We start from the raw sequence: 27,488 nt of genomic DNA on the forward strand, positions 1-27,488 counted from the left end.
GGCCAGTTCTCTTCAGGCCATGTGACTTGAGGCATGTCCACCACTCTGGTCCTGTTTCCTCATTAAGGAAGTGAGAATAACATCACACCAGTATTACCTACCTTGAAGATTTACTGTGGAAGGAAATCAAGTCATGCATTTGAAAATATTCTGCAAACCTTAAATGCTACAAAGGAGTGTGGCAGGGATATTAGATTCTAAAGCCAGCAAGTAAAGTTAAAACTGAGAGCAATGAAAATTACTTAGAAGTACCTTAAAATGTGCTTGAGTGCAGTTACAATGCTAACATTTAGGAAGCACGTGAGAACAAAGAACCTCTGAAGGAGAGCTGGGACGAATACACTCTCAGGAAATTTTGCCAGTGGAATCGGTGCCCTGTAACTTATTTTAATTTCCTCTCTCTTTCTGCCAAGTGCATAACTGAATCTGAGAATGTTAGATGACAGTATGATGCCACTGTTATTCTTCTACAATTTTATATTGGCAAGTCAAGAAACCACTCTGGGCCTCTTTATTTGTGTAATGGTACAGTTCAGCTGGATCACGGTTTCATCCAAAGTTTCCTTTGACAAATACTTTGAGTTTACTATTCTTACTACGTTCCAGGCTGCTTTGCTGTTTGTCAGAAAAAAAACACCAGGAAGCAGACACAGTCTGACCACAAGAGGCTGGTGAGCGGTGAGACAATTTCAACTTTGATTTGAGGAATCCTGGGTTCTTTGATCGCCTTCTGGGGAATGCACTGAATGTTTAGGAAGATTATGGAAAGTTATATATTTTGTTATGAATACCAGCTACAATACTACATCTGATACGGATTAAGTTACTTTGTTTCCTCTTTTGCTGTTTATCTTGCTACTTTTTCATGTAAGTTAACATTTTTTTTAAAACCTGGGCTAAGTTAAAAATCCTTTAATTTAAAAAGTAATAGAAACACGTGGAAAAATTCAGACTGTACAGAAAAGTAGATAATGAGAAGCAAGTCTTTTAATCCAGACCCCCCCCCCCCCTTTCGCCTACTCCACATTCCCTCGCCACTCCTGCCATCCTATTCAGAGGTAATCACAGAGTCAACACTTAAGAAAACCCTCTTATTGTTAAGGTGATCCCTGGGTCCAAAAAGTTAAACATTGAACTACAGAATCTCTAAAGTCTGTTCCAGCTCTAAAATTAAATCTTATACCCTACTGAGAGTGCAAATGAGAAAGCCTCGCCTTGTTTAACATTATGGTTGGTAAAGGGACAGAGAAATGCAAACTGAATTCAAAAACACACTACATTTAGAATTCCTGAAGGACAGAGAACAGGATTCAGGCACTTTCACGGTGGTTTATTTACGAATTGAAATAAAGGCCCCCTCTAGGGTGTAAACTCCATGAGGGCAGGAACTTCACCACCAGGTTTCACTGCAGACCTTGTCACACAAGAAAGGCTCACTGGGCGAGGGACACGACAACCCAGCACAGAGACTACGGCCCAGAAGGCAGGACCGGAACTAGAGCAGGGAGCGTCACGTGACTCGCCCTCCTCTGCAATTCCCCCCACCCCCACCCCCACCCCCACCCCCGCTCGGCGATGCAGCTCCGGGACCGCCTCCACCAGAGGCCGCACCAATCCGCGAGGGAAGTCAAATTTGGCTAGGCCAGGCAAGGGGCGGCTCCAGCTTGTAGTCGCCTTGTAGCTGCGTTTCGCTGGCTCGGCCCACTTGTCGCCGAGTCTCAGGCGGTGGTCCCGCCTTCCAGCCCTGACTACACGCTCTACATTGCAAGTGGGAGGTACAGAGGAGCAAGAGCGGGGCAAAGGCGCATGCGTGTTGAAGTGAAGCCCAAGGCGAAGTTTCAGAAAGCAGAGGGAGGGGGAGGGGAGAAGTCTCCAGTACGCGCGCGCGCGCAGCAGCCCTCCCTGCCAGACACACGCGGCGCGGCGTGGTGACGCCAGGTCGGCCCGAGGAAGGGGCGGGGCCGGGGCGGGCCTTTCCAGCTTTTCCAGCTTCTCCAGCTCCTCCCGCCCCCTGCCGGTCCCGACTCTCCTTCCCCCTCCCTCCCCCACACTGGGCCCCGTCTGCGCGGGGGTGCCTTCATCGCTTAGCTTCGCGTCGGCCCGGCCCGGCCCGGCCAACGGGCAAATGCCCTGAGCTGCCACCGCCGCCGCCGCCGACTCGGCCGGTGGCGGTGTGGGAGACGGGCGTCCGGCCCCGGGCCGCTGAGTGTGACGGACGGGGCCGGGGGCCGCCGGGCGCCGCGGCGTCGGCGGCTCCGCGCGGACCATGTATTTCCTGAGCGGCTGGCCCAAGAGGCTGCTCTGCCCTCTGGGGAGCCCGGCCGAGGCGCCTTTTCACGTTCAGTCCGACCCCCAGAGGACTTTCTTCGCCGTGCTGGCCCCGGCCCGCCTCAGCATCTGGTACAGCCGAGTAAGTAGAGCCGCCCGCCGTCTCTCGCCTCTCCCTCCCCGGCGTCCCGGCATCGTCTCGCCCCCAACTTCCACCCAGAGTCTGGGACCCCTGCCCCTTCGCGCCGGACCCACTCGTCTTCGCCGTCGGCGTCCTTGTTCCACCTACTCGGCCGCACGAACCCCCGGGTCCTAACACGTCCTCCGGCCAGGGCTCCAGGGTGGATGTCGTCGCTGCTGCCCCAAATCCCAGCGCTTCCCTGCGTTGGACCGACGGCCGCGCACAGTGCGGACCCCACGCGCTCCCTCGGCAGAGCCCAGACTTTCCCTCCTCTCCCTTCCCCCATTCGCTGAGGAACAAATTTGTTTAAACTTTCCGCAATTAGGAATCTGGCCGCCGTATTGTTCCTAGCCCTTCCTTGCCCTAAAGGCCATTGTTTTGAAGTTAGGGAAAGCCTGTTGGGCTTTACCCAGTGTCAGACTTTACATGCTGTGATAACTTATTTCTAGCAACTATAGCCAGAGTTATTTTTTACTAAAGTTCTGATAATCCAACTCCTCGCCTCACCCCAACATCTTTCCACTTTCAGGCCAGTTCTTTTTTCTGCTGCTCTTGCACTCTTCTGTAGAGAATTGTAGGGGGTTAGTAGGAGCGGAAGTAGAGCTCAAATCTGTTCGCGCTGCTCCTGGTATTCACACCTGGAAGTAATAAAATTTGGGAAGAGCTTGAACCGGTGTTCTGTTTTTGCTTTCTGTGAATCTTGCTTTTTTATTTCTTGTATCTAATTACTGAGTAGATAACTTCAAAAATAAGTGGTGGATAGGATACTCCTTATTTTCCGTGACGGTTCTGTTTATAAAAGCAACAAAACAGTATAAAAATGCCCCCCCGAAGGCAGTACTAATCGATGTCAGAGTAAAGTTGTTCTCTTTTCAAAGCTAATTTTACCAAGTGGAAATAGGTCGTGACCCTAGCTTTGTTAGATCTGTGTGAAATACTGGCTTTAGTTAAATTAGTTAAAACTGTCACATCTGTGTATCTGACCATTTGAATGCCTGTAAGGCCCTCGACTACCCTCACACACAGCCCTGGTAAAAGTGATGATGAGATTTAGGTATTTCTGGTATCTCTTTTATATGACTATCATAGTTAGTGTTTAAGTCAGACTATTTGCCATTAAGTTTTAGCTGATTTAATTTTTAAATATATATCAGAACAAAATAGGCTGTTATAAAACAACAGTGTGACTCTTCTGTCTGGTGCTTGATTGCATTTTTTGAATGTATGTACTGCATATCATTTGGTTCTTAAATGAGATACTAATTCATTTACATCGTGTATGCCAATTGAATAATATTTTATTTGGTTATATATAACTATTATACTTAAAGCATATAAAGAAAAAAATAATTAGAACTTGAATTTTATTTTTATTTTTTAAAATTTATTTATTTATTTTTGGCTGTGTTGGGTCTTCGTCTCTGTGCGAGGGCCCTCTCCAGTTGCGGCAAGCGGGGGCCACCCTTCATCGCGGTGCACGGGCCCCTCACCATCGCGGCCCCTCCCGTTGCGGAGCACAGGCTCCAGACGCGCAGGCTCAGTAGTTGTGGCTCGCGGGCCCAGCTGCTCCGCGGCATGTGGGATCCTCCCAGCTCAGGGCCCGAACCCCTGTCGCCTGCATTAGCAGGCAGACTCTCAACCACTGCGCCACGAGGGAAGCCCAGAACTTGAATTTTAAATTGCCTTCTGAATTTAGTACATAATTTCACTCTAATTTAACAAATTGTTTGTAAAGCCTAAAATTTAACTTTCCTTATCTCTATAAAGGGCAGACCTAACTTAATTTTAGACGGAACTAAACTTAATTTGAAGGAGGAATAGACCAGAAGCCTGTAGGCTACTATTCCTCTGTAGAAGAAACAGAAATGTGCCTTGACTTTCTTAGGGATATTGTGAATATTAAGAATATCAGGTTTTTTTGCTTTTGGACTTAGATACTAAATAAATCAAAGGCAGTCCTGGAATGTAAAACTACTCATACTCCTTTCCTTCAGATTCCCACCGTGCACACCAATAGCTACTTCCTACCGAAGTGCTGGGGCCACTACCATTAAGATCCACTGTACAAAAAGTTAGTTTGTACGGAATCTGTGGGTTCAGAAGTATGTGAAATGATATGCAGGAATACCTTAGAGAAGGCTCCATGGTACTGTAGGTTTACGAATGGTTAACTTTGATCTCTGGCATCACTGTCACTTTAAAGATCAAGTATTGGACCAGATGAATTTAAGGTCTTTAACTGGGTGAATGGGGGAACAGGTGCCAGACCCCAGTTTTTATTTTGATTTTTAAATTTCTAAACTTAAATTTATTTTAACTTACATAATTTAGGTCAACAGACTTCTTTTAGAAGTGAAAACACCTCTAGCTAAATTGAGTAGCTATCAGTTATTTCTATATAATTTAGAGTGAATTGGTTTAAAATGTTTGCGTGAGAACATGAAAGCTTTGATTTTGGAGACATTGTATATGCAAGTAATTTTACAGAATAAAGTGAATTTTGAAGATCCAAAGAAGGGTTTTATGGAGTTTGAGGTCTTAAAAGCAGCTTGAGGGCATTTGGAGACAGGGAGAAACATGCTCAAAGAGATGAGAGGATATAACACGATTTGCTTACTTGAAATTTTGTTAGGGCTCTCTTAGTAAGTTAAACTCACTTAGGAGGAATGCATTTTTAAAAAGAAAAAACTATCCTTGTGGGAGGATCGCGCATTTGATAGTCTAGCTGTTTTTTTAAAGATTAATTTATTTTGTGTCTTTGTTGCTGCCCCTGGGCTTTCTCTAGTTGCGGCCCGCGGGGGCTAGTCTTCCTTGTGGTGCGCGGGCTTCTCATTGCGGTGGCTTCTCTTGTTGCAGAGCACGGGCTCTAGGCACTCAGGCTTAAGTAGTTGCAGCATGCGGGCCCAGTAGTTGTGGCTCACGAGCTCTAGAGCGCAGGCTCAGTAGTTGTGGCGCACGGGCTTAGTTGCTCCGCTGCATGTGGGATCTTCCCAGACCAGGGATCGAACCCGTGTCCCCTGCATTGGCAGGCGGATTCTTAACCACTGAGCCACGGGGGTAGCCCTAGCTGGTTTGTTTTGCTGTTTAATGTCTAAAAGAATTGCTGTCTGGAAAATGTTGATTAGACATGAAACAATGGAAACATTAAAATAAAATCTCTAAGGATAACTTGTGTACATTTTATGGGTCTTCTGATGAGCTTATATGTATCAATACCTCATATAGCTACTATTATAAACTCTAAGTAGCTATTTGGAATCCCAGTGTTATAGAATCATATCTCTTCAAAATTCTTTCCTGACTCCAAGTTTGAGAAATGTAGTATAGTGTTTTTCAGATGTGTTAATAAACAAGAGTTTCTGTAGATGCTCATTTTGCTTTTTGATTTCATTTTTAGTGTGAGGATGTGACTTGTTTTCATTGTAACATGTTGATGTAAATTGCTTTCTCTACTTTGTGATTCTACTTAGGAGTTTTGAAAACTACTTGAGCTTAAAACAGGGATCATCCATATATTTTGGAACCCAAAAAAGGGGACTCAAAAAAGGTTTGGTATGTATGTTAGATTGGGGTGCTAGAAGTGGGACTTACTTGATGGAGCAGTTGATGATGTATTTCTGCCAAGGGTATTATAAAAGGACTAGTTTCAGCTTTGAGGATGAAGCTGCTGTTTAAAGCACATTATGATTTATGATTGACATGGGTGTTGTGTGAGATGAATTGTGTTTTGTATTGTATCAGAGAGCCTAGAATTATTCCTTTAATATACTGCTTAACTGTGAGTACAAAAAGTCTACAAATGTGAACCACAAAATGATACCTTAGAATGCTCTAATTCTAAATTAGTCTTACCTCAGTTTTCAGGTCATTGATTATTTCAAATATATGAACACCTCCTGTGAAAAAGGTAGTATAAATAGGCAGTATATGAAAGGGATTAAGGGGCACATTGTATGAAAAAACATTCTATCCAAAGATATTAGTGTGTTAATATAAATGAAAATTTTGTGAGTTATCACTACTAATAAAAAGCTGAAATAGATAAATAATTACTGGCCTTATGAAATAAATTGTCTTTGAGTAACCCTGAATAGAAACTTATCCTCTTGTTGCTGTATACTAATAATGGAAAACAATGAGATAGATGTTCAAAGAATCAGGTGTATGGTTAACTGTGTGACCTTAGGAAGGTAACTTAATTTGTATTGTACCTGTATTTTTCCAGCTCTCCTGTTTCTCACCTTTTCAACCCTATTCTATTAATGCCTCCAAAGAGCCTTCCTTATAAACTCACTGGTTGGAAGTCATTTAGGGTTCACTGTTGGTTAAAGAATGAAGTTCAGACTCCTTAGTTTGATACCAGAGACACTCCCCTCTTGGAATGCTCTCTTGCCCCATCTCTGTCTATCAGAATATTATTCAAACTTTAGCTACTGTTGAAATCCTGCTCTGTGAGTCATTCTTTATTTACTGTAATTAGAAGTGTTCTTTTTTTTTGATGAACTACTGTTTGTACTGTAGTTTGCACACGTGCTTTATTTATCCAACTAGATTGTAAGTTTCTGGAGTGCAGAAGTGGTCTTATTTATTTATTTAATTGAAGTGTAATTGAGTTACAACATTGTGTTATTTTAGAAGTGATCTTATTTTGTATCATCCATAATGCTTTGCACAAAGCACATGCTTAATACGTATTTAAAATAAATTAATGAATTTAGGATATCTGTCCTATGCGTAGCACAGAATTTTTTCAAGTTTTAATAATTGGAAGATTTTTAAATGTTGACATGTAACTTAAAAAAATGTAATACTAAGTTACAACTTAAAATCAGAAAAATTTGATTAGAGAGGTTTATATAAGTGAAGGTGAGTTAAATACTTTTTTATTACACACAGTCCAAATTGTATTAGAAAAGTGGTACATGTTATTCACAATAGCCAAGATGTGGAAGTCACCTAAGTATCTGTCAATGGATGAATGGATAAAGGAGATGTGGTACATATACACAGTGGAATATTATTCAGCCATGAGAAAGAAGGACATCTTAAACCATTTGTGGCGACATGGCAGGACCTTGAGGGCATTATGCTAAGTGGAATAAGTCAAGAGACAATTCATGTATGATATCATTTACATATATGGAATCTGAAAAAGCTGAATGCATAGAAACATTCTAGAATGGTGGGTACGAGGGGCTGGGGAGGGTGGAAAAGGGGAGATGTTGGTCCAAGAGCATAGACTTCCAGCTGTAAGATGAGTAAATTCATGTACAGCATGCATGGTGATTATAGTTGATAATACTGTATTATATACTTGAAACTTGCTTAGATGAGAGTAGATTTTCAATGTGTTCACTACAAAAAAGAAATGGTAATTATGTGACATGATGCAAGTGTTAGCTAAGACTATGGTGGTAATCATTTTGCAATATATAAGTATATCAAATCAACATGTACATCTTAAACTTATACAGTGTTATATGTCAGTCATAGCTCATTAAAGTTGGGGGAAAAAGTGGTACATGATAAAGGGTCCTTCTTTAATTATTAGATAATCTGCTGTTTGCCAAAACTTAAACTACTATGCAGTATTACAGCTAGTTGAACTCCTGGTTCCTAGTATGTGTTTATATTGATGTGATCTATGGAAAAAGAAGGTCACACACACAAAAGAAGCAGAATAAGAACGTTAAAGACATTTTGCTTATCTTCAGGTGCTTGTGAATTATCGAAGTGATCCATTTTACTTGTGAACATTCATTCTGAGTTTACTGTGGACTGTGTGCTTTACAACATGGGAATCAACGTTTCCTAAATTTAGGTTCTTAACATACCTCACTCATGATTTTTGCCCTGTCCTTATAGTACCTATCCAATCTAACTTTTAGATTTGAAGTTCTCTTTCAAAATAAATTAATTTATATCTTTATTACAAATGGAAAACTAGCACCACTTGTATGAATAGAGGGTTACTGCATGAGGGAATACAATGAAGAGAATGTTATGAAAATCTAGTTTCCTGCCAAAGGCTCTTACCTTTTTCTTTAAAACGGCAGTTTGCAGATTACATGAGAGGTGTTTAGAAGTAAACTAGCCCCTCATGCAGATTTCCTCACCTAAATCAAAAGGATTGAAGAATTGAAAAAATTTATTTTCTCACATATGATTAAATATTTAATACAGTGTTTATATGTTACCTAAAATAGTATAGAAAGTATTGCCTTAAAGCATTCCATTTACTGCTAAATAAAGCATTTATTATGCAGTTTATCAGGTTAGAAAAAATAAATTTACAATTTAAGCATTTTAAAATGTTCTAGAATTCATACTTGCCACAGAGTGAGACAGTTGCTTTAATTTTCTTTTTTTTTTTTAATTGACCAGCAAACATCAGTTGTTTGAGATCAAGGTATCTTACTTTTAAGTTCATTATAATTGCTTTGCTTTGAGTTGCTATCACAAACCTGTCTCCCCAAGTGATTGCCTTATTTCAGTCATAAATCATACCTAAATTTACATATGAAATTTTGGATATTATTGTAAATATACAGTAGAATTTGCTGTGGTTTAATTTTCAAACAGCTTTATTGAGGTGTATAAAATACATCTATTTTAAGTGTACAGTGATTTTTAGTAAATGAATAGCGTTGTGCAATCATCATTACAGTCTAGTTTTAGAACATTGATAGCAACCTCAAAAGTATTATGCCCATTTGTGGTCAACCTCTGCTCCCACTCCAGCCCCAGGAAATCATTGGCTGGCTTTTTGTCCCTTTGGATTTGGCAGTACTCCTTTTTATTGCTGAATATTATTCCATTATATGGATATACCATATATTTTTTTAGTCCATTCACCAGTTGATGGGTAGTTCGATTGTTTCTAATTTCGGACCATTATGAATAATGCTACTGTAGACATCTGTGTGTACTTTTTTGTGTGAGAGATTATATATTATCATTTCTCTTGGGGAGATACCTAAGAATGGAAGTGCTAGATCGTATGGTAAGTTTGTGTTTAGCTTTTTAGGAAACTGCCAAAATGTTCAAAGTAGCTGTCACATTTTACATCCGCACCAGCAGTGTATGAAGGTTTCTGTTTCTCCACATCCTGTTAACACTTCTTGTTGTCAAGCTTCTGTCAGTCTTCTTTATTATAGCCATTTAGTGGGTTTGTAGTGGTAATCTCATTGTAGTTTTAATTTGTATATTCCTAATGACTAAACATGTTTAACATCTTTTCATGTGTGTATTAGCCATTTGTATACCTTATTTGGTGAAATATCTATTCAAATCCTTTGCCCCCCCTTTTTTTAAATTGGAGTGTTTGTCCCATTGAGTTGTAAAAGTTCTTTATATAGTCTAGATAAAAATTCTTTATCAGATATATGACTTGCATATATTTTATCAGTCTTAGATTTGTCTTTTCGGTTTCTTTATGTGACCTTTTGAAGAACAAAAGTTTAGTTTTGATGAAGTCTGGATTATCATTTCTTTCTTTTATGAATCATGCTTTTTGTGTTTTATCTAAGGAACCTTTGGCTGGTCCAAGGTCACAGACATGTTCTGTATTTTCTTTTGTAAGTTTTATCATCTGAACTCTTATACATAGGTCTGTCACATGTTTTGAGTTGATTTTTATGCATGGTTTGAGGTAAAGGTCTAAGTTCAGTTTCTTTTTTACATATAGATCCAGTTGTTTTAGCATTATTTGTTGGAAAGACTCTTTTCACTATTGAATTGCATTGGCATCTTTGTCAAAAATCAGTTGACCATGAATGTAAGGGTTTATTTCTGTATTTTCTATTCTATTCCGTTAATCAATATGTCTGTCATCAGGCAGACATCACACTATAGCTTTTATGGCAAGGTGGTGAAAGTCCTACTTTTTGTTTTCAAAATTATTTTGCTATTCTAGATCCTTTGCATTTCTATATCAGTTTTTAAGATCATCTTGTCAATTTCTACCAAAAAAGAAAAAAGAAGAAAGAAAAACCTTGCTGGGATTTTCAGGAAATGGCACTAAATCAGACACTCATAAACATGAGTGTTTCTCCATTTATTTAGTTTGTAAAAAGTTTCTCTTGTTAATTGGCTATACTCCAATATAAAATTAAAAAAACAGTTTCTGTTGGCAGTATTTTTTCGTTTTCAGTGTACAGGTCTCTCACTTTTGTTAAACTTATTTCTAAGTATCTTATTTATCTTTTATGATGCTGTTTTGAATGTAATTTCATTTTCAGATTGTTACTGGTATATAGATGTAAAATTGATTTTTGTATATTAATCTGCAGCCTTGCCAAAGCTTGTTTACTTCAGTAGTTTTTTTTGTAGTTAGAACTAATAAATTCAGCAAAGTTACAGGACATAAAATCAAGACACAAAATTCAGTTGCATTTTTATACAAAAACAATGAGCATCCAGAAATGAAATTAAGAAAAAAGTTCCATTTACAGTAACATCAAAAAGAATAAAATACAGGGTGTGGGGGGAGTTTGGGATTAACATATACACACTACTATGTATAAAATAGATGAAAAACAAGGATCTACTCTGTAGCAAAGGGAACTATATTCAATGTCTTGTAATAACCTATAATGGAAAAGAATCTGAAAAAAAATGTGTGTGTGTATCTGATATAACTGAGTCACTTTTCTGTATACCTGAAGCTAACACAGCATTGTCAATTAACTAAAAACGGTTAATTAAAAAAATGGTTGTTGGGAAAAAAAGTAAAATACTTAGGATTAAACTTAACTAAGGAGGCGGAAGACATAGGCTAACAACTACAAAACATTGCTGAAAGAAAGAAGATGCAAATAAGTGGAAAGACATCTCATCTTTACGGGTTGGAAGACAATATTGTTAAGATGCCAGTAGTACCCAAAGCAGTCTACAGATTCAGTGCAATCCCAACAGTGTTTTTTTGCAGAAATATGAAAATCACTCTAAAATTGATACGGAATCACAAGGGACTCCCCACATCAGTTTAGTTAAAATTTTATCAATTTTTTAGATCTTTACAGAGAACCAGCGTTTGGTTTTACTGATCTTAGTCTGTTAATTTTCTGTTTTTTATTGATTTCTGCATTGAATTTTCTTAAAAAATTATTTTTTTCAGCTTGCTTTGGGTTTAATTTGTATAAACCAGATTAAAAGTAAAGTAAATTTTGCTAGGTTGAAAACAGGTTATTAATTAGAGTCATTTCTTTTTTTAAAATAGGCATTTTAAGCTCTAAGTTTTCTTCTAAGTACTGTATTAGCTGTATTCCATAACTTTTTTCTTTTTTTTGAGCAGTTTCAGGTTTACAGTAAAATTGAGAGGAAGGTACATAGATTTCCCATATCCCCCCCCCTTTACACATGCACAGCCTCCCCCATTATCAACATCAGTCGTCAGAATGGTACATTTTTTTTTAAACCACGGATAAACCTACATTGACACATCGTACTTACCCAAAGTTCATAGTTTACCTAAGAGTTTACTCTTCGTATGTGTGTTCAGTGCGGTTGGACAGATGTCTGATGACACATATCCATCGTAATATCATACAGAGTATTTTTCCTGCCTAAAAATTCTCTGTGTTCTGCGCATTCATCGCCTGCCCCACTGTAACTTTGATACGTTACAATTTTGTTTTCATTTAGTTCAGTTTTAAAAATTTAACCAATTTCTTTGAATCATGGATTATTTAGAAGTGTTACGGTTTAATTTCTAAATATTTGAGGATTTCCCAAATTCTTTCTGTTACTGATTTCTAGTGTAATTCCATTGTGGTTGGGGAATATATATTTTGGGTGATTTTATTCTTTTAAGGTTATTAACACTTGTTTTATGGGTTAACATATGGTTTGTGTAAGTGAATGTTCAGTATGCACTTGTAAAGAATGTGTTCTGCTGTTGGCAGAGTGTTCTCTAAATATTAGGTTAAATTGGTTGACATGGTTGCTAAGTGTTCTGTAGCCTTGCTAATGTTAAGTCTAGTTCTATCAGTTATTGAAAGTGAAGATTGAAGGCTCCAACTCTGTTGTTGAATTGCCGGTTTCGTCTTTGAGTTCTGTCAGTTTTTGCTTCATGTGTTTTTGGGCTGTGTTGTTAGATTTGTATACATTTATAATTGTTTTATCTTCCCTTTGTATAAACTGATTTATCATTATGAAATTCCCTCTCTCTAGTAATGTTCCCTTTCTTGAAGTGTATTTTGTTTTGCCTTAACATTGCCACTACAGTTCTCTTAATATTACCACTTGTGTGACATATCTTTTTCCACCCTTTTACTTTCAAACTGCTTATGTCTTTCAGTCTCAACTGTGTTTTGTATAGATATCATATACTTAGATCTTGCTTTTTTGCTGTTGTTTCAAAAATTCAGTCTGATAATTCCTGCGTTTTGATTGGAGTGTTTAGTCCGTTCACATATAATGTGATTACTGATGTGGTTGGATTTACGTTAGCTATTTTGTTATTTCTTTTCTACACCTCACATGTTTTTTGTTTACCCGTTATTCCTTTAATTGCTTTGATTTCTTAATCATACTTTTTGAGTTATTTTATTAATGGTTGCTCTAGCAATTAAAAAATGAATCTTATTACAGTATACTTCAAGTTAATACTGAATTAATTCCAGTAAAATATAGCAAATTTTTCATCCCTTCTTTTTACTTTTATGTTTCTAAAGTGATGAAATGTACGTAAAATTTACTGTTTTGATAATTTTTAAATATACAGTTCTGTGACGTTAAGTGCATTCACATTTGTGCAACCATCACCACCATCCATTTTCAGGACCTTTTTCATCTTCCCGTATTGAAACTCCCTTCCTGGTAAACAGTAACTCCCCATTTCCCCCTCCTCCCAGCCCCTGACAACCACTATTTTACTTTCTTTCCTTATGAATTTCACTAGTGTGGAAACACAATATTTGACCTTAAGTGATAGACTTAATTCACTTAGAATGTCTTCAGGGTTCTTCCATGTTATAGCATGTACCAAAATTTGCTTAAGGCTGAATAATATTTCATTGTAGGTGTGTATTATAGTTTGTTTATCCATTTATATGTTGATGGACACTTGGGTTGCATCCACTCTTTGGGTTGCTTTCACTTACTGTGAATAGTCCTGCTGTGAACATTAGTGTGCAAATATCTGTTTGCGTCCCTACTTTTGATTCTTTTGTGTATATACCCCAAAGTGGAATCGCTGGATCATATGGTAGTTCTGTGTTTAATTTTTTGAGAAACTGCTTTTTCTTTTTTTGATTGCCATACTGTTTTTCACAGTAGCTGCACCATTTTACATTCCCATCAGCAATATACAGGGGTTTCGATTTTCCCGCATCTGTGCCAACACTTTCTCTTTTTTGTTTGTTTTTTGATTATAGCTATCCTGAAATGTGCAAAGTGGTATCTTGTTTTTTTTTAAAACATTTTTATTGGAGTATAATTGCTTTACAATGTTGTGTTTCTGCTGTATAATTAAGTGAATCAGCTATATGCATATGTATATCCTCATATCCCCTCCCTCTTGCATCTCCATCCCACCCTCCTTATCCCACTCCTCTAAGTGGTTGCAAGGCACCCAGCTGATCTCCCTGTTCCAAGCAGCTGCTTCCCACTAGCTGTCTGTTTTACATTTGGTAGTGTATATATGTCAGTGTTACTCTCTCACTTCGTCCCAGCTTACCCTTCCCTCTCCCCGTGTCCTCAAGTCCATTCTCCACGTCTTTGTCTTTATTCCTGTCCTACACCTAGGTTCATCAGAACCATTTTTTTTTAGATTCTATATACATGTGTTAGCATACAGTATTTGTTTTTCTTTTTCTGATTTCCTTCACTCTGTATGACAGACTCTAGGTCCATCCACCTCACTACAAATAACTCAATTTCGTTTCTTTTTATGGCTGAGTAATATTCCATTGTATATATGCGCCACATCTTCTTTATCCATTCATCTGTTGATGGACACTTAGGTTGCTTCCAAGTCCTGGTTATTGTAAATAGTGCTGCTATGAACATTGTGGTACATGACTCTTCTTGAATTATGGTTTTCTCAGGGTATATGCCCAGTAGTGGGATTGCTAGGTCGTATGGTAGTTCTATTTTTAGTTTTTTAAGGAATCTCCATACTGTTCTCCATAGTGGCTGTATCAATTTCCATTCCCACCAACAGTGCAAGAGGGTTCCCTTTTCTCCACATCCTCTCGAGCATTTATTGTTTGTAGATTTTTTGATGATGGCCATTCTGACCTGTGTGAGGTGATACCTCATTGTAGTTTTGATTCGCATTTCTCTAATGATTAGTGATGTTGAGCATCTTTTCATGTGTTTGTTGGCAATCTGTATATCTTCTTTGGAGAAATGTCTGTTTAGGTCTTCTGCCCATTTTTGGATTGGGTTGTTTGTTTTTTTGACACTGAGCTGCTGAGCTGCTTGTATATTTTGGAGATTCATCCTTTGTCAGTTGCTTTGTTTGCAAATATTCTCTCCCATTCTGAGGGTTGTCTTTTCGTCTTGTTTATGGTTTCCTTTGCTGGGCAAAAGCTTTTAAGTTTCATTAGGTCCCATTTGTTTATTTTTGTTTTTATTTCCATTTCTCTAGGAGGTGGGTCAAAAAGGATCTTCCTGTGATTGATGTCTTAGAGTGTTCTGCCTGTGTTTTCCTCTAAGAGTTTTAGAGTGTCTGGCCTTACATTTAGGTCTTTAACCCATTTTGAGGTTACTTTTGTGTATGGTGTTGGGAAGAGTTCTAATTTCATTCTTTTACATGTAGCTGTCCAGTTTTCCCAGCACCACTTATTGAAGAGGCTGTCTTTTCTCCATTGTATACTCTTGCCTCCTTTATCAAAGGTGACCATATGTGTGTGGGTTTATCTTTGGGCTTTCTAACCTGTTCCATTGATCTATACTTGTGTTTTTGTGTCAGTACCATACTGTCTTCATTACTGTAGGTTTGTAGTATAGTCTGAAGTCCAGGAGGCTGATTCCTCCAGCTCCGTTTTTCTTTCTCAAGATTGCTTTGGCTGTTCGGGGTCTTTTGTGTTTCCATACAAATTGTTATTTTGTCCTAGTTTTGTGAAAAATGCCATTGGTAGTTTGATAGGGATTGCATTGAATCTGTAGATTGCTTTGGTTAGTATAGTCATTTTTACAATGTTGATTCTTCCAATCCAAGAACATGGTGTATCTATTCATCTGTTTTTATTGTCTTTAATGTCTTTCATCAGTGTTATAGTTTTCTCCATACATGTTTTTTGTTTCCTTAGGTAGCTTTATTCTTAAGTATTTTATTCTTTCTGTTGTAGTGGTATATGGGAGTGTTTCCTTAATTTCTCTTTCAAATTTTTCATTGTTAGTGTATAGGAATGCAAGAGATTTCTGTGCATTAATTTGGTATCCTGCTACTCTACCAAATTCATTGATTAGCTCTAGCAGTTTTCTGGTAGCATCTTTAGGATTCTCTATAGTATCATGTCATCTGCAAACAGTGGCTGTTTTACTTCTTTTCCGATTTTATTGGATTTCTTTTATTTCTTTTTCTTCTCTGATTGCTGTGGCTAAACTTCCAAAACTATGTTGAATAATAGTGGTGAGAGTGGGCAACCTTGTGTTGTTCCTGATCTTAGAGGAAATGGTTTCAGTTTTTCACCATTGAGAAGGATGTTGGCTGTGGGTTTGTCATATATGGCCTTTATTATGTTGAGATAGGTTCCCTCTGTGCCTACTTTGTGGAGAGTTTTTATCATAAATGGGTTTTGAATTTTGTCAAAAGCTTTTTCAGCATCTATTGAGATGATCATATGGTTTTTATCCTTCAGTTCGTTAATAAGGTGTATCACATTGATTGATTTGTGTATATTGAAGAATCCTTGCATTCCTGAGATAAACCCCACTTGATCATGGTGTATGATCCTTTTAATGTGTTGTTGGATTTTGTTTGCTAGTATTTTGTTGAGGGTTTTTGCATCTATGTTCATCAGTGATACCGGCCTGTAGTTTTCTTTTTTTGTGACATCTTTGTCTGGTTTTGGTATCAGGGTGATGGTGGCCTCATAGAATGAGTTTGGGAGTGTTCTTCCCTCTGCTATATTTTGGAAGAGTTTGAGAAGGATAGGTGTTAGCTCTTCTCTAAATGTTTGATAGAATTCACCTGTGAAGCTGTCTGGTCCTGGGCTTTTGTTTGTTGGAAGATTTTAAATCACAGTTTCAATTGCAGTGCTTGTGATTGGTCTGTTCATGTTTTCTATTTCTTCCTCGTTCAGTCTCAGGAAGTTGTGCTTTTCTAAGAATTTGTCCATTTTTTCCAGGTTGCCCATTTTATTGTCATATAGTTGCTTGTAGTAATCTCTCGTGATTCTTTGTATTTCTACAGTGTCAGTTGTTACGTCTCCTTTTTCATTTCTAATTCTGTTGGTTTGAGTCTTTTCCCATTTTTTCTTGATGAATCTGGTTAATGGTTTGTCAATTTTGTTTATCTTCTCAAAGAACCAGATTTTAGTTTTATTGATCTTTGCTGTCGTTTCCTTCATTTCTTTTTAATTTATTTCTGGTCTGATCTTTATGATTTCTTTTTTTGTGCTAACTTTGGGGTTTTTTTGTTTTTCTTTCTCTAATTGCTTTAGGTGTAAGATTAGGTTGTTTATTTGAGATTTTTCTTGTTTCTTGAGGTAGGATTGTATTGCTATAAACTTCCCTCTTAGAAATGCTTTTGCAGCATCCCATAGGTTTTGGGTCATCGTGTTTTCATTGTCATTTGTTTCTAGGTATTTTTTGATTTCCTCTTTGATTTTTTCAGTGATCTCTTGGTTATTTAGTAGTGTATTGTTTAGTCTCCATGTGTTTGTATTTTTTATAGTTGTTTTTCCTGGAATTGATATCTAGCTTCATAGCATTGTGGTTGGGAAAGATGCTTGATATGATTTCAATTTTCTTAAATTTACCAAGGCTTGATTTGTGACCCAAGATATGATCTATCCTGGAAAATGTCTCATGAGTACTTGAGACGTGTATACTGTTTTGGGATGGAATGTCCTATAAGTATCAATTGAGTCCATGTGGTCTAATGTATCATTTAAAGCTTCTGTGTCCTTATTTATTTTCATTTTGGATGATCTGTCCGTTGGTGAAAGTGAGGTGTTAAAGTCCCCTACTATTATTGTGTTGCTGTTGATTTCCTCTCTTATGGCTGTCAGCATTTGCGTTATGTATTGAGGAGCTCCTGTGTTGGGTGCGTAAATATTTACAATTGTTGTATCTTCTTCTTGGATTGATCCCTGAATCATTATGTAGTGTCCTTCTTTGTGTTTTATAATAGTCTTTATTTTAAAGTCTATTTTGTTGGATATGAGAATTGCTACTCCAGCTTTCTTTTGATTTCCATTTGCATGGAATATCTTTTTCCATCCCCTCACTTTCAGTCTGTATGTGTCCCTAGGTCTGAAGTGGGTCTCCTGTAGACAGCATATATATGGGTCTTGTTTTTGTATCCATTCAGTCAGTCTTTGTCTTTTGGTTGGAGTACTTAATCCATTTACATTTAAGGAAATTATCAATATGTATGTTCCTATTACCATTTTCTTCATTGTTTTGAGTTTTTTATTGTAAGTCTTTTCGTTCTCTTGTGTTTCCTGCCTAGAGAAGTTTCTTTAGCATGTGTTGTAAAGCTGGTTTGGTGGTGCTGAATTCTCTTAGCTTTTGCTTGTCTGTAAAGGTTTTTTTCTTTTTTCCTTAAGTTATTTTAATTAATTAATTTATTTATTTTTGGCTGTGTTGTGTCCTCGTTGCTGCATGCGGGCTTTCTCTAGTTGCGGTGAGCGGGGCTACTTTTCGTTTCTCTGCCCGGGCTTCTCATTGCGGTGGCTTCTCTTGTTGCAGAGCACGGGCGCCAGGCGCACGGGCTTCAGCAGTTGTGGCTTGCGGGCTCTAGAGCGCAGGTTCAGTAGTTGTGGCACACGGGCTTAGTTGCTCTGCGGCATGTGGGATCTTCCCAGACCAGGGCTTGAACCTGTGTCCCCTGCATTGGCAGGCGGATTCTCAACCACTGCACCACCAGGGAAGCCCTCTGTAAAGGTTTTAATTGCTCTGTCGAATGTGAATGAGACCCTTGCTGGGTAGAGTAATCTTGGTTGTAGGTTTTTTCTTTTTACCACTGTAAATATGTTCTTCCATTTCCTTCTAGCTTGCAGAGTTTCTGCTGAAAGATCAGCTTTTGACCTTTTGGGGATTCCCTTGTATGTTATTTGTTGCTTTTCCCTTGCAGTTTTTAATATTTTTTCTTTGTATTTAATTTTTGATAGTTTGATACATGTCTCAGCTTGTTTCTCTTTGGGTTTATCCTGTATGGGATTCTCTGCGCTTCCTGGATTTGATTGACTATTTCCTTTCCCATGTTAGGGAAGTTTTCAACTATAATCTCTTCATACATTTTCTCAGACCGTTTCTTTTTCTCTTTTTCTTCGGGGACCCCTATAATTCGAATATTGGTGCGTTTAATATCCCAGAGGTCTCTGAGACTCTCCTCAATTCTTTTCATTCTTTTTTCTTTTATTCTCCCTAGCAGTTATTTCCACCATTTTATCTTCCAGGTTACTTATCCTTTCTTCTGCCTCAGTTATTCTGCTATTGATTCTTTCTAGAGTATTTTTAATTTCAGTAATTGTGTTGTTCATCACTGTTTGTTTGCTCTTTAGTTCTTCTAGGTCCTTGTTAAATGTTTTTTGTATTTTCTTCATTCTGTTTCTGAGATTTTGGATCATCTTTACTAACATTACTCTGAATTCTTTTTCAGGTAGTTTCCCTATCTTCATTTATTTGGTCTTGTAGGTTTTTACCTTGCTCTTTCGTCTGTAACATTTTTTTTTTGTCGTTTCATTTTTCTTTTTTTTGATGGGTGGTACTGTATTCTTGTCTTACTGGTTGTTTGGCCTGAGACGTCCAGCACTGGAGTTTGCAGGCAGTTGGATAGAGCCTTGGTGCTGAGATGAGTACCTTTGGGAGGGCTCCCTCCGATTGATATTCCTTGGGGTCTGAGGTTCTCTGGTAGTCCAGCGTTTTGGACTTGGAGCTCCCACCGCAGGAGCTTGGGCCCAACCTCTGGCCTGGGAACCAAGGTCCTGCAAGCTTTGTGCCATGCTGTTAAAAAAAAAAAAAAGAAAAAAAGAAAAGAAAAAGGAGTAGTACGATATCGAAGAATAAAAAATAAAATTAGAAAGATAAAAAATATATTAGGAAAAATTAAACTATAATTGAAACAACTGCAGTAAGGTAAAATAAAGCTACAACAGGAAAAAGAATGGAAAAAAAATGGGAGGTGGGAGAAGCCAAAAGGAAAGAACAATAACAAAGTATAATGAATAAAATAAAATTAGAAAAATGAACGATTTATTAGGAAAAATAAGAATAGAAAAGAGTCAACAACAGTGAACCAACAAGATAAAACAGAACCCCAATCTAAAAGAAGACAAAGAAAAAAAAATGCCTTGGCTATAGGGGCGGAGTTTAGGCGGGGGTGGAACTTAGGCAAGGGAGGGGTTTAGGATGGGGTGGGACCTAGGCGGGTGGGGTGTGACATTTGAGTGTGGGACGGGGCCTCTGCTTAGGACCTGTGTGGAAGGGAAGAGCCAGCCTTCCACGAAAGAAGGGCCTCTGGAGTGTGGAGTTCCAGTGTTTAGAAGTAGGGCCCTGAGTGAGGGTGTGTGGGTGGGGTTTAGGCCCAGCGTGTTGGAGGGGGTCTCTGAGTGTAGTGGTAGGGCCCTGGGTGGGGGTGTAGTGGCAGGGTTTGTGTTCTGCGCAGCAGGAGGGAGTCTCCGAGGGCAGAGGATTAGGCCCGGGAGCCCAACAGGCTCCCCAGTGCCTAAGTGGACAGGAAAGCACTGGCCATGTTCCCTTCTGTTCCTTCGCGCCCCTCCCCCACCATCTCCCCCAGGGTCTCCCCCATCGCCATTGGACCCCTAACAGTGGGTGGGTCCCTCTGGGTGTAGGAACTCCTCCCCTCCCCTCCCCCAGCTACCCCTCACGGTTGCTGGTCCCGGAGGTCTGGCCTTTGTTTTTGCTCCCCTTCCCTCCCTCCCACACCCTCAGGACCCGCACGGCTGGAGGGGACCTAGGTGGGCAGAGGATCAGGCCTGGGATCTCAGCAGGTTCCTGGGGGCCCACGTGGGCAGGGGAAACCTGGCCACACTCCCTTTTGATCCTCTGCCCCCAGCAGTTCCCCTTTTCCCCCTTTGGGCATGGGAACCCTTCCCCTCCCTCAGCCACCCCTCAGGGGTGCCAGTCCTGTCTCGCCTCCACTTCTCCTTCCCCTTCACTCCCCCGCACACCCCACGTCCTACCCAGTCACTGGGGGTTCCTCCCGTTCCCTTAGGTGTCCGTGGTCCCCCACCAGTGCCTGGTAGGTGCCCTAGTTGTGAGGAGACACGAATTCCGCGTTTTCCTAGTACACTGTTTTGACTCTGTCCTCCTCGTTGTGGTTTTGATTTGCATCTCTAATGACAAGTGATGTTGAGTACCTTTTAAGGTATTTATTGGCTGTTCATGTATCTCTTTTGGAGAAACATCTGTTCCAATTCTTTGCCTGTTTTAAAATCGGGTAATTTTTCTTTTTGTTGTTGAGCTGTAGGAGTTCTGTATGTACAGTTGACCCTTGAACATCACGGGTATGACCTGCATGGATCCACTTATATGTGAACGTTTTTCAGTAGTAGATACTATAGTACTACATTCTTTGTGGTTGCTTGAATTCTCAGATGTGGAGCTGCAGTTATGGAGGGCCAACTGTTAAGTTATACTCAGATTTTTGACAGATGGTCAATTCCTGCATTGCAAGGGTCAACTGTATTCTGAATATCAATTTCTTATCATATATATGATTTGTAAATATTTTCTCCCATTATGTGGGCTGCCGTTGTACTCTGTTGATAGTGTCCTTTGATGTCCAAAAGCTTTTACTTTTGATGAAGTCTAACTAAACTAGTTTTTCTTTTGTTGCCTGTGCTTTTGGTGTCATATGCAAGAAATCATTGCAAATCCAAAGTCATGAAGTTTTTGCACTTTGTTGTTGTTTTTTTTTAAATTAACTTATTTTATTTTAGGCTGTGTTGGGTCTTCGTTGCTGCACGTGGGCTTTCTGTAGTTGCGGAGAGTGGGGGCTACTCTTCATTGCAGTGCGCGGGCTTCTCATTGCAGTGGCTTCTCTTGTTGCAGAGCACGGGCTCTAGGCATGCGGGCTTCAGTAGTTGTGGCACGTGGGTTTAGTTGTTCCGTGGCACGTGGGATCTTCCTGGATCAGGGCTCGAACCCGTGTCCCCTGCTTTGGCAGACAGATTCTTAACCACTGTGCCACTATGGAAGCCCCACCTTTTGTTTTTCTTCTAAGAATTTTATAGTTTTAGCTTATACTTAGGAATGTGATCCATTTTGAGTTGAATTTTGTATGTGGTGTGAGACAAGGATCAAATTTTATTTTTTTCCATGTGGGTATTCATGTTTCCTGGTGCAGTTTGTTAAACACTGTCCTTTTCCCCCATTGAATGGTTTTGGCACCCTTGTTGAAAATCGTTTAGCCACATATATGAGGGTTTATTCCTGGGTTCTGTTGTATTCTATTGTTGTGTATGTCAGTCTTTATGCCAGTGTGGTACTATTTTGATTACCATAGCTTTGTAGTAAGTTTTGAAATCAGAAAGTGTGACACCTTCAACTTTCTTCTTTTTCAAGATTGTTTTGGCTGTTTGGGGTCCCTTGAGATTCCATATTTTAGGATGAATTTTCATATTTTTGCAAAAAACTGGTGTTGTGATTTTGATAGGGCCTGCATTGAATCTGTACATTGGTTTGGGTAGTACTGATATCTTAACATTATTTTTTAACCCATGAGCGTGAGGTGTCTTTTTATTTATATGCATCTTCTTTATTTCAGCAACATTTATTAGATTTCAGCATACATGTCTTTCACTTCCTTGGTTAAGCTTAATTCTAAGTATTTTATTCTTTTCTATATTTACTTATTTATTTTCTATATATTCTTTTTATTTTCTACTATAAATGGAGTGATTTTCTTAATTTTATTTTTAGATGTTCATTACATAGAAATGGAATTGATTTTTGTGTGTTGATATTGCATCCTGCAACTGTGCTAAATGGTTAATCAATTCTAACAGTTTTATGTGGAATCTATAGGGTTTTCTACATGAAAGATCATGTTTTCAGAGAACAGAGATAATTCTGCTTCTCTTCTAGTTTGGATGCCTTTTATTTCATATTCTTGCTAATTGCCCTGGCCAGGACTTACAGTACTGTTTTGAAGGGAAGTAGTGAAAGTGAACATCCTTGTCTTATTCCTGACCTTAGGGGAAATGTTTTCAGTTTTTTACCATCAAGTATGATGTTGACTAATTTTTTTATGTATTGGTTTTACTACATTGAGGTAGTTCCCTCTATTCCTAATTTGTTGAGTGTTTTTGTTATGAAAGGGTGTTGAGTTTTGTCAAATGCTTTTTTACTGAGATGGTCATGTGGTGTTTTTCTTTCATTCTGTTAATGTGGTGTACTACATTGATTTTTCTTGTGTTGAACCATCCTTGCATTCCAGGAATAAATCTCACTGGTTTATAATTCTTTTCATACTGCTGTTAAATTTGGTTGGTTAGTATCTTGTTGAGGATTTTTGCATATGTATTCTTCAGGGATATTGACCTGTAGTTTTCTTTTCTTGTGAGTCTTTGTCTGGCTTTAGTATCAGGGTAGCCCTGATCCAGGAAGATCCCACATGCCACGGAACAGCTAAACCTGCGTGCCACAACTACTGAAGTCTGCACGCCTGGGCTCATAGGATGAGTTACTAAGTGGTCCTGTTTCAGTTTTTTGAAAGAGTTTGAGGAGAATTGGTGTTTATTTCAATTGTTTGATAGAATTCACTAGTGAAGCCGTATGGACTTTTCTTTGATTATGGATTTAATCTTATAAATTTATTCAGATTTTCTATTTCTTCAACATTCAGTTGTGGAATTTGTCCGTTTTATCTAAGTTTTCTGATTGGTCAGGGTACAGTTCAGAGTACTCTCTTATAATCATTTTTATTTTTGTAAAATCAGTAGTAATGTTTCCCCTTTCACTTCTGAGTTTAGTTATTTGAGTCTTTTTTTCCTTAGTCAGTCTACCTAAAGGTTTCTCAGTTTTGTTGATCTTTTAGAAGAACCAACTCCTGGTTTCTTTGATTTTTCTCTATTTTGCTCTTTTTCACTTTATTTCTGTCTGCTCTAATCTTTATTATTTCATTCTTTCTTCTAGGTTTGGGTTAATTCATTCTTTGTGTATTTCCGTAAGATGTAAAGTAATGTTGGTTTGAGATCTTTTTCTTTTAATGTAAGCATTTAGTTGTAAGTTTCCCACTTTGCACTGCTTTTGTTGCATCCCATGTGTTGTAGTGTGTTGTGTTTTCATTTTCATTTGTCTCAGGATATTTTGATTTCCTTTGTGATTTTTTTTTTCTTTTCCATGGGTTGTTTAAGAGTGGGTTAATTTCCATGTTTGTGAGTTTTTTGTTTTTCCTTTTGCTGTTGATCTTTACTTTCATTCCATTGTGATCAGAAAAAATACTTTGGATTGTTTCAGTCTTTTAAAGTTTATTAAGACTTGTTTTGTGGCCTAACCTATAATCTGTCTTGGAGAATATTCCATGTGCATTTGACAAAAATGTGTGTTTTTCTGTCATTGTATGGAGTGATTTGTGTATTTCTTTTAAGTCAAATTAGTCTGTAGTGCTGTTCAAATTCTCTATTTTCTTTTTGATTTTTTTTGTCTGGTTTTGTTCTCAGGTGCTTTCTTTGAGGTATTATTGTCACGTATGTTATATGTTATAAAGCCAATAGTGCAGTGTATTTTATTTTTAAGTTATTGTTTTATAAAGGCTGGTATACTTTAGAGAAATTAGAAGGAGGAAAGATAAAAATACATTTATTCAGTCTTTTGCCTTTATTCATTTACCATATCTTGTGCTCTATGTTTCTTCCTTTGGATTTGAGTTACCATCTTTTTCAGTAGTCCCCCAAATTACCCCCGGTTCAGTGATTTGCTAGGAAGACTCACAGTACACAGCATATAGTCACGCTCATGACTGATTTATTACAACGAAAGGATACAAAGCAAATTTGTCAAAGGGAAAAAGTTTAGTGGGCAAAATCTGGAGGAACCAGCTGCAAGCTTCAAATAGTCCTCTTTCTGTGCAGTCATATAGGATGTGCTTATTTTCTTCATTAAATTGTGACAACATTTGTGCAATGTTGAATACCAGGGAAGTTTGTTATAGACCTAGTCCCCAAGGTTTTTACTGGGGACTTTCTGCCCAACACATACCGAATTTCACATTCTCTGAAAGGAAACAGGTGTTTCAGCATAAGCCATTTGATTTGTATAAACAGTTTAGGTACAGTCAGCCACTCTAATTAGTTTTGGAATGGTGGGAACCCTCCAAAAATCCAAGTTCCCAGATGCCAGCTCAGGACCAACCTTGCAGGCAGGCGTTTTTTTTGTTTATTTGTTTGGTTTTTTTAGTAGCGCAGTCTTAGGCCTGTTAACTCTTTTCTGCATACCTTTTGATGTCCTTTCCTTTTTTTCTGAGGGATTTCTTTTAGTATTTCTCATAAGGCAGGTTCAGTAAGAACAAATATTTTAATCTCTGTTTATCTGGGAATGTCTTTGTGTATAGTTCCAAAAGATAGTTTTGCTGGATATAGAATTCATGGTTGATAGTTTTTCTGTTTCAGCATTTAAATATGTCCTTTCAGTGTCTTCTTGGTCTCCATTGTTTCTGACAAGAAGTCAGCCATTAATTGTATTTTTGTTGTCTTGTGTGCCATCACTTGTTTTACCTATATTCTTTTAACATTTTCTTTTTGTTGAGTTCAAGTAGTTTTGTGTATGATGTATGTGTGCATGTGTTTATCCCACTGGGATTTTGTCAAGCATTCTGAATCTGGGGCTTAATGTTTATCATAAAACTTGGGACATTTGCAGTCATTATTTATTCAAATTTTTTTTTATCCCATGTACTATCTCCTGGAACTTCCCATTATACATACATTGGTGCACTTGATGTCTTAGGGGTCTCTGAGGCTCTCTTCACTTCAGTCTTTCTTTTCTGTTTTTTAGATTGCTTAATTTTATTGAACTGTTTTCATGTTTTTTGATCTGCCATCTCAAATCTGCCACTGAGTCTGTATAATGTTTTCATTTCAGTTATTGTATTGGGTTGGCCAAAAAGTTTGTTCGGATTTTTCCATAAGATGTTATGGAAAAACCTGAATGAACTTTTTGACCAACCCAGTACTTCTAAACTGTAGAATTTCTAGAATTGGTTCTGTTTTATTGATTTTACTTCTTTTTCGAGATTCCCCACTTGTTTAGGTGTCATCATATTTTTTTTTCATTATTTAAACATACTTTCCTTTATTCTTTTAATATGTTTTTCATGACTGATTTGAATTATTTGCCTGCCATTCTGGGCCCGCTCACAGGTAGTTTCTTTTTCCTTCAGTCTGGGTCACTCATTGTATATCTTCAAACTTTTTTTGTTGATGATTGGACATTTTGGATAATTTATTATAGTAACTCTAGAGTCTGGTTTTTTGGTTTGTTTTTTGTTTTGTTTGTTTCCTGAGGGTCATTGTTGCTGATACTTGTTTTCGTATTGTTTTTTAGTAAGTTTCCTGGACTTAATCTGCAAAATTTATCTTCCCTGCAACGTGCAGCCACTGACTAATGTCTCTGCTTATTTTTTCTTATTTTTATTTTTACCATGGCTCTCTAGGGGTTGCCTCTATGTCTGCACCGTGAGTGTTTAGATGTTCAAACATCTTGAGCCAGTAAGGCATTTGTTCTCTGTTGATTGTGGGATGATGTGTGGGTTTGGGAGTACAGGCAAAGTTCAGGACGTTTTAATGTCTGCCCCAGCTTTTACTTCCTGCCAGGCCTTTCTGGAACTTCCTTGCAAACAGCTTCCCAGTGAGCTAGTGATGTGTGGGGAACTTGGCCTTTCAGTGCTCTTAGCTTTGCATGTACACAGCCTCCCTGACAGACAGGGTTGAGTGGAGAGCTTGGGTGCTTCAGCGTTTTTCCTTTTTATAAGTCTGCCTCCCATTGAACCAGGGATGTGTGGCAAGCTTATCTGTTCCCTCTTTGACTCTCTGGTTTCCAGGATTTTCCTGTTAAATTTCTTGCTGGTTGAGGGATGTGCTGCCTGCCCAAAGCAGGTCTGCAGACTCTCGCTAGCAACACTGTTAGCTTTTTCTGTTTGTTTTCTAAGAATTTGCCACTTTAACAGTGCTGCAGGCTGTATTGCACTCTGCTCCATGTCAAGGCAGCCTACCTTTAGCAGCAAAGCTGCTGGTTTTTCACCCACAGCCCCACCCTGGTGGCACTACTGCCTACCAGGCTTTGGTGAGGGGATGGAAACAGTCCTGGCAAGAACATCATTTATTGTCACTGTTCTTATCTGAGGTTCAGAAGTTTCCCATGCATAAAATGTTCTTAATTTGTATGCCATCATTTTTCAAATACAGTACAGTTAGTTGATCCTTGAATAACACAAGGGTTAGGGGCCCTGACCCTCTGTGTGGTCAAAAATCTGCGTATAACTTTACAGTCAGCCCTCTGTATCCATGTTTCCGTGTCCATGGGTTCAGCCGACCACAGATTGAGACGTACTGTAGTACGTATTTACTGAATAAAATCTGCATATGAGTAGACCTGTGCCGTTCAGAGCTATGTTGATCAAGGGTCAACTGTATTTGAAATGTTTGTTTTGACAGTTTTGTTCAGTTTAATGGTTGTTTTTTGGGGGAGAGGATTTGCCAGTCTCTCTACTCTCTCATTGTTGGAAGTCCTTGTGATTTAACTTTTGCTAGGCAATTTTATGTTTCCCTAAGTCTTAATGGGGTAAAACTGAGCAAATTGGCTCTTTGTGTCATAATTCTCAGTCATTAGAAGAAATAATTCCTTAATTTTTCTCTTCAAGCACATGTAATTGTTGATGTAATTACTGCTTTTTTCT

General features: G+C 38.5%; 1 protein-coding gene across 3 annotated transcripts in view; it reads left to right on the forward strand.

Moving 5' to 3' along the window:
• Nucleotides 1-1,969: 1,969 nt before the first annotated feature.
• RIC1 (RIC1 homolog, RAB6A GEF complex partner 1) overlaps nucleotides 1,970-27,488 on the forward strand; it is a 133,213-nt gene continuing 107,694 nt past the window's right edge. For 2 of the 3 annotated variants that reach the window (XM_068552548.1, XM_068552549.1), the window contains exon 1: nucleotides 1,971-2,410. In XM_068552548.1, the coding sequence (XP_068408649.1) occupies nucleotides 2,267-2,410 (144 nt within the window). In that variant the 5' untranslated portion in view covers nucleotides 1,971-2,266. Of the gene's footprint in view, nucleotides 2,411-27,488 lie in introns of all 3 variants that reach the window. The other variant, XM_068552550.1, reaches the window with a different exon arrangement.

The sequence above is a fragment of the Eschrichtius robustus genome, chromosome 10, assembly GCF_028021215.1.
Source record: "Eschrichtius robustus isolate mEscRob2 chromosome 10, mEscRob2.pri, whole genome shotgun sequence".
NCBI lineage: Eukaryota > Metazoa > Chordata > Mammalia > Artiodactyla > Eschrichtiidae > Eschrichtius > Eschrichtius robustus.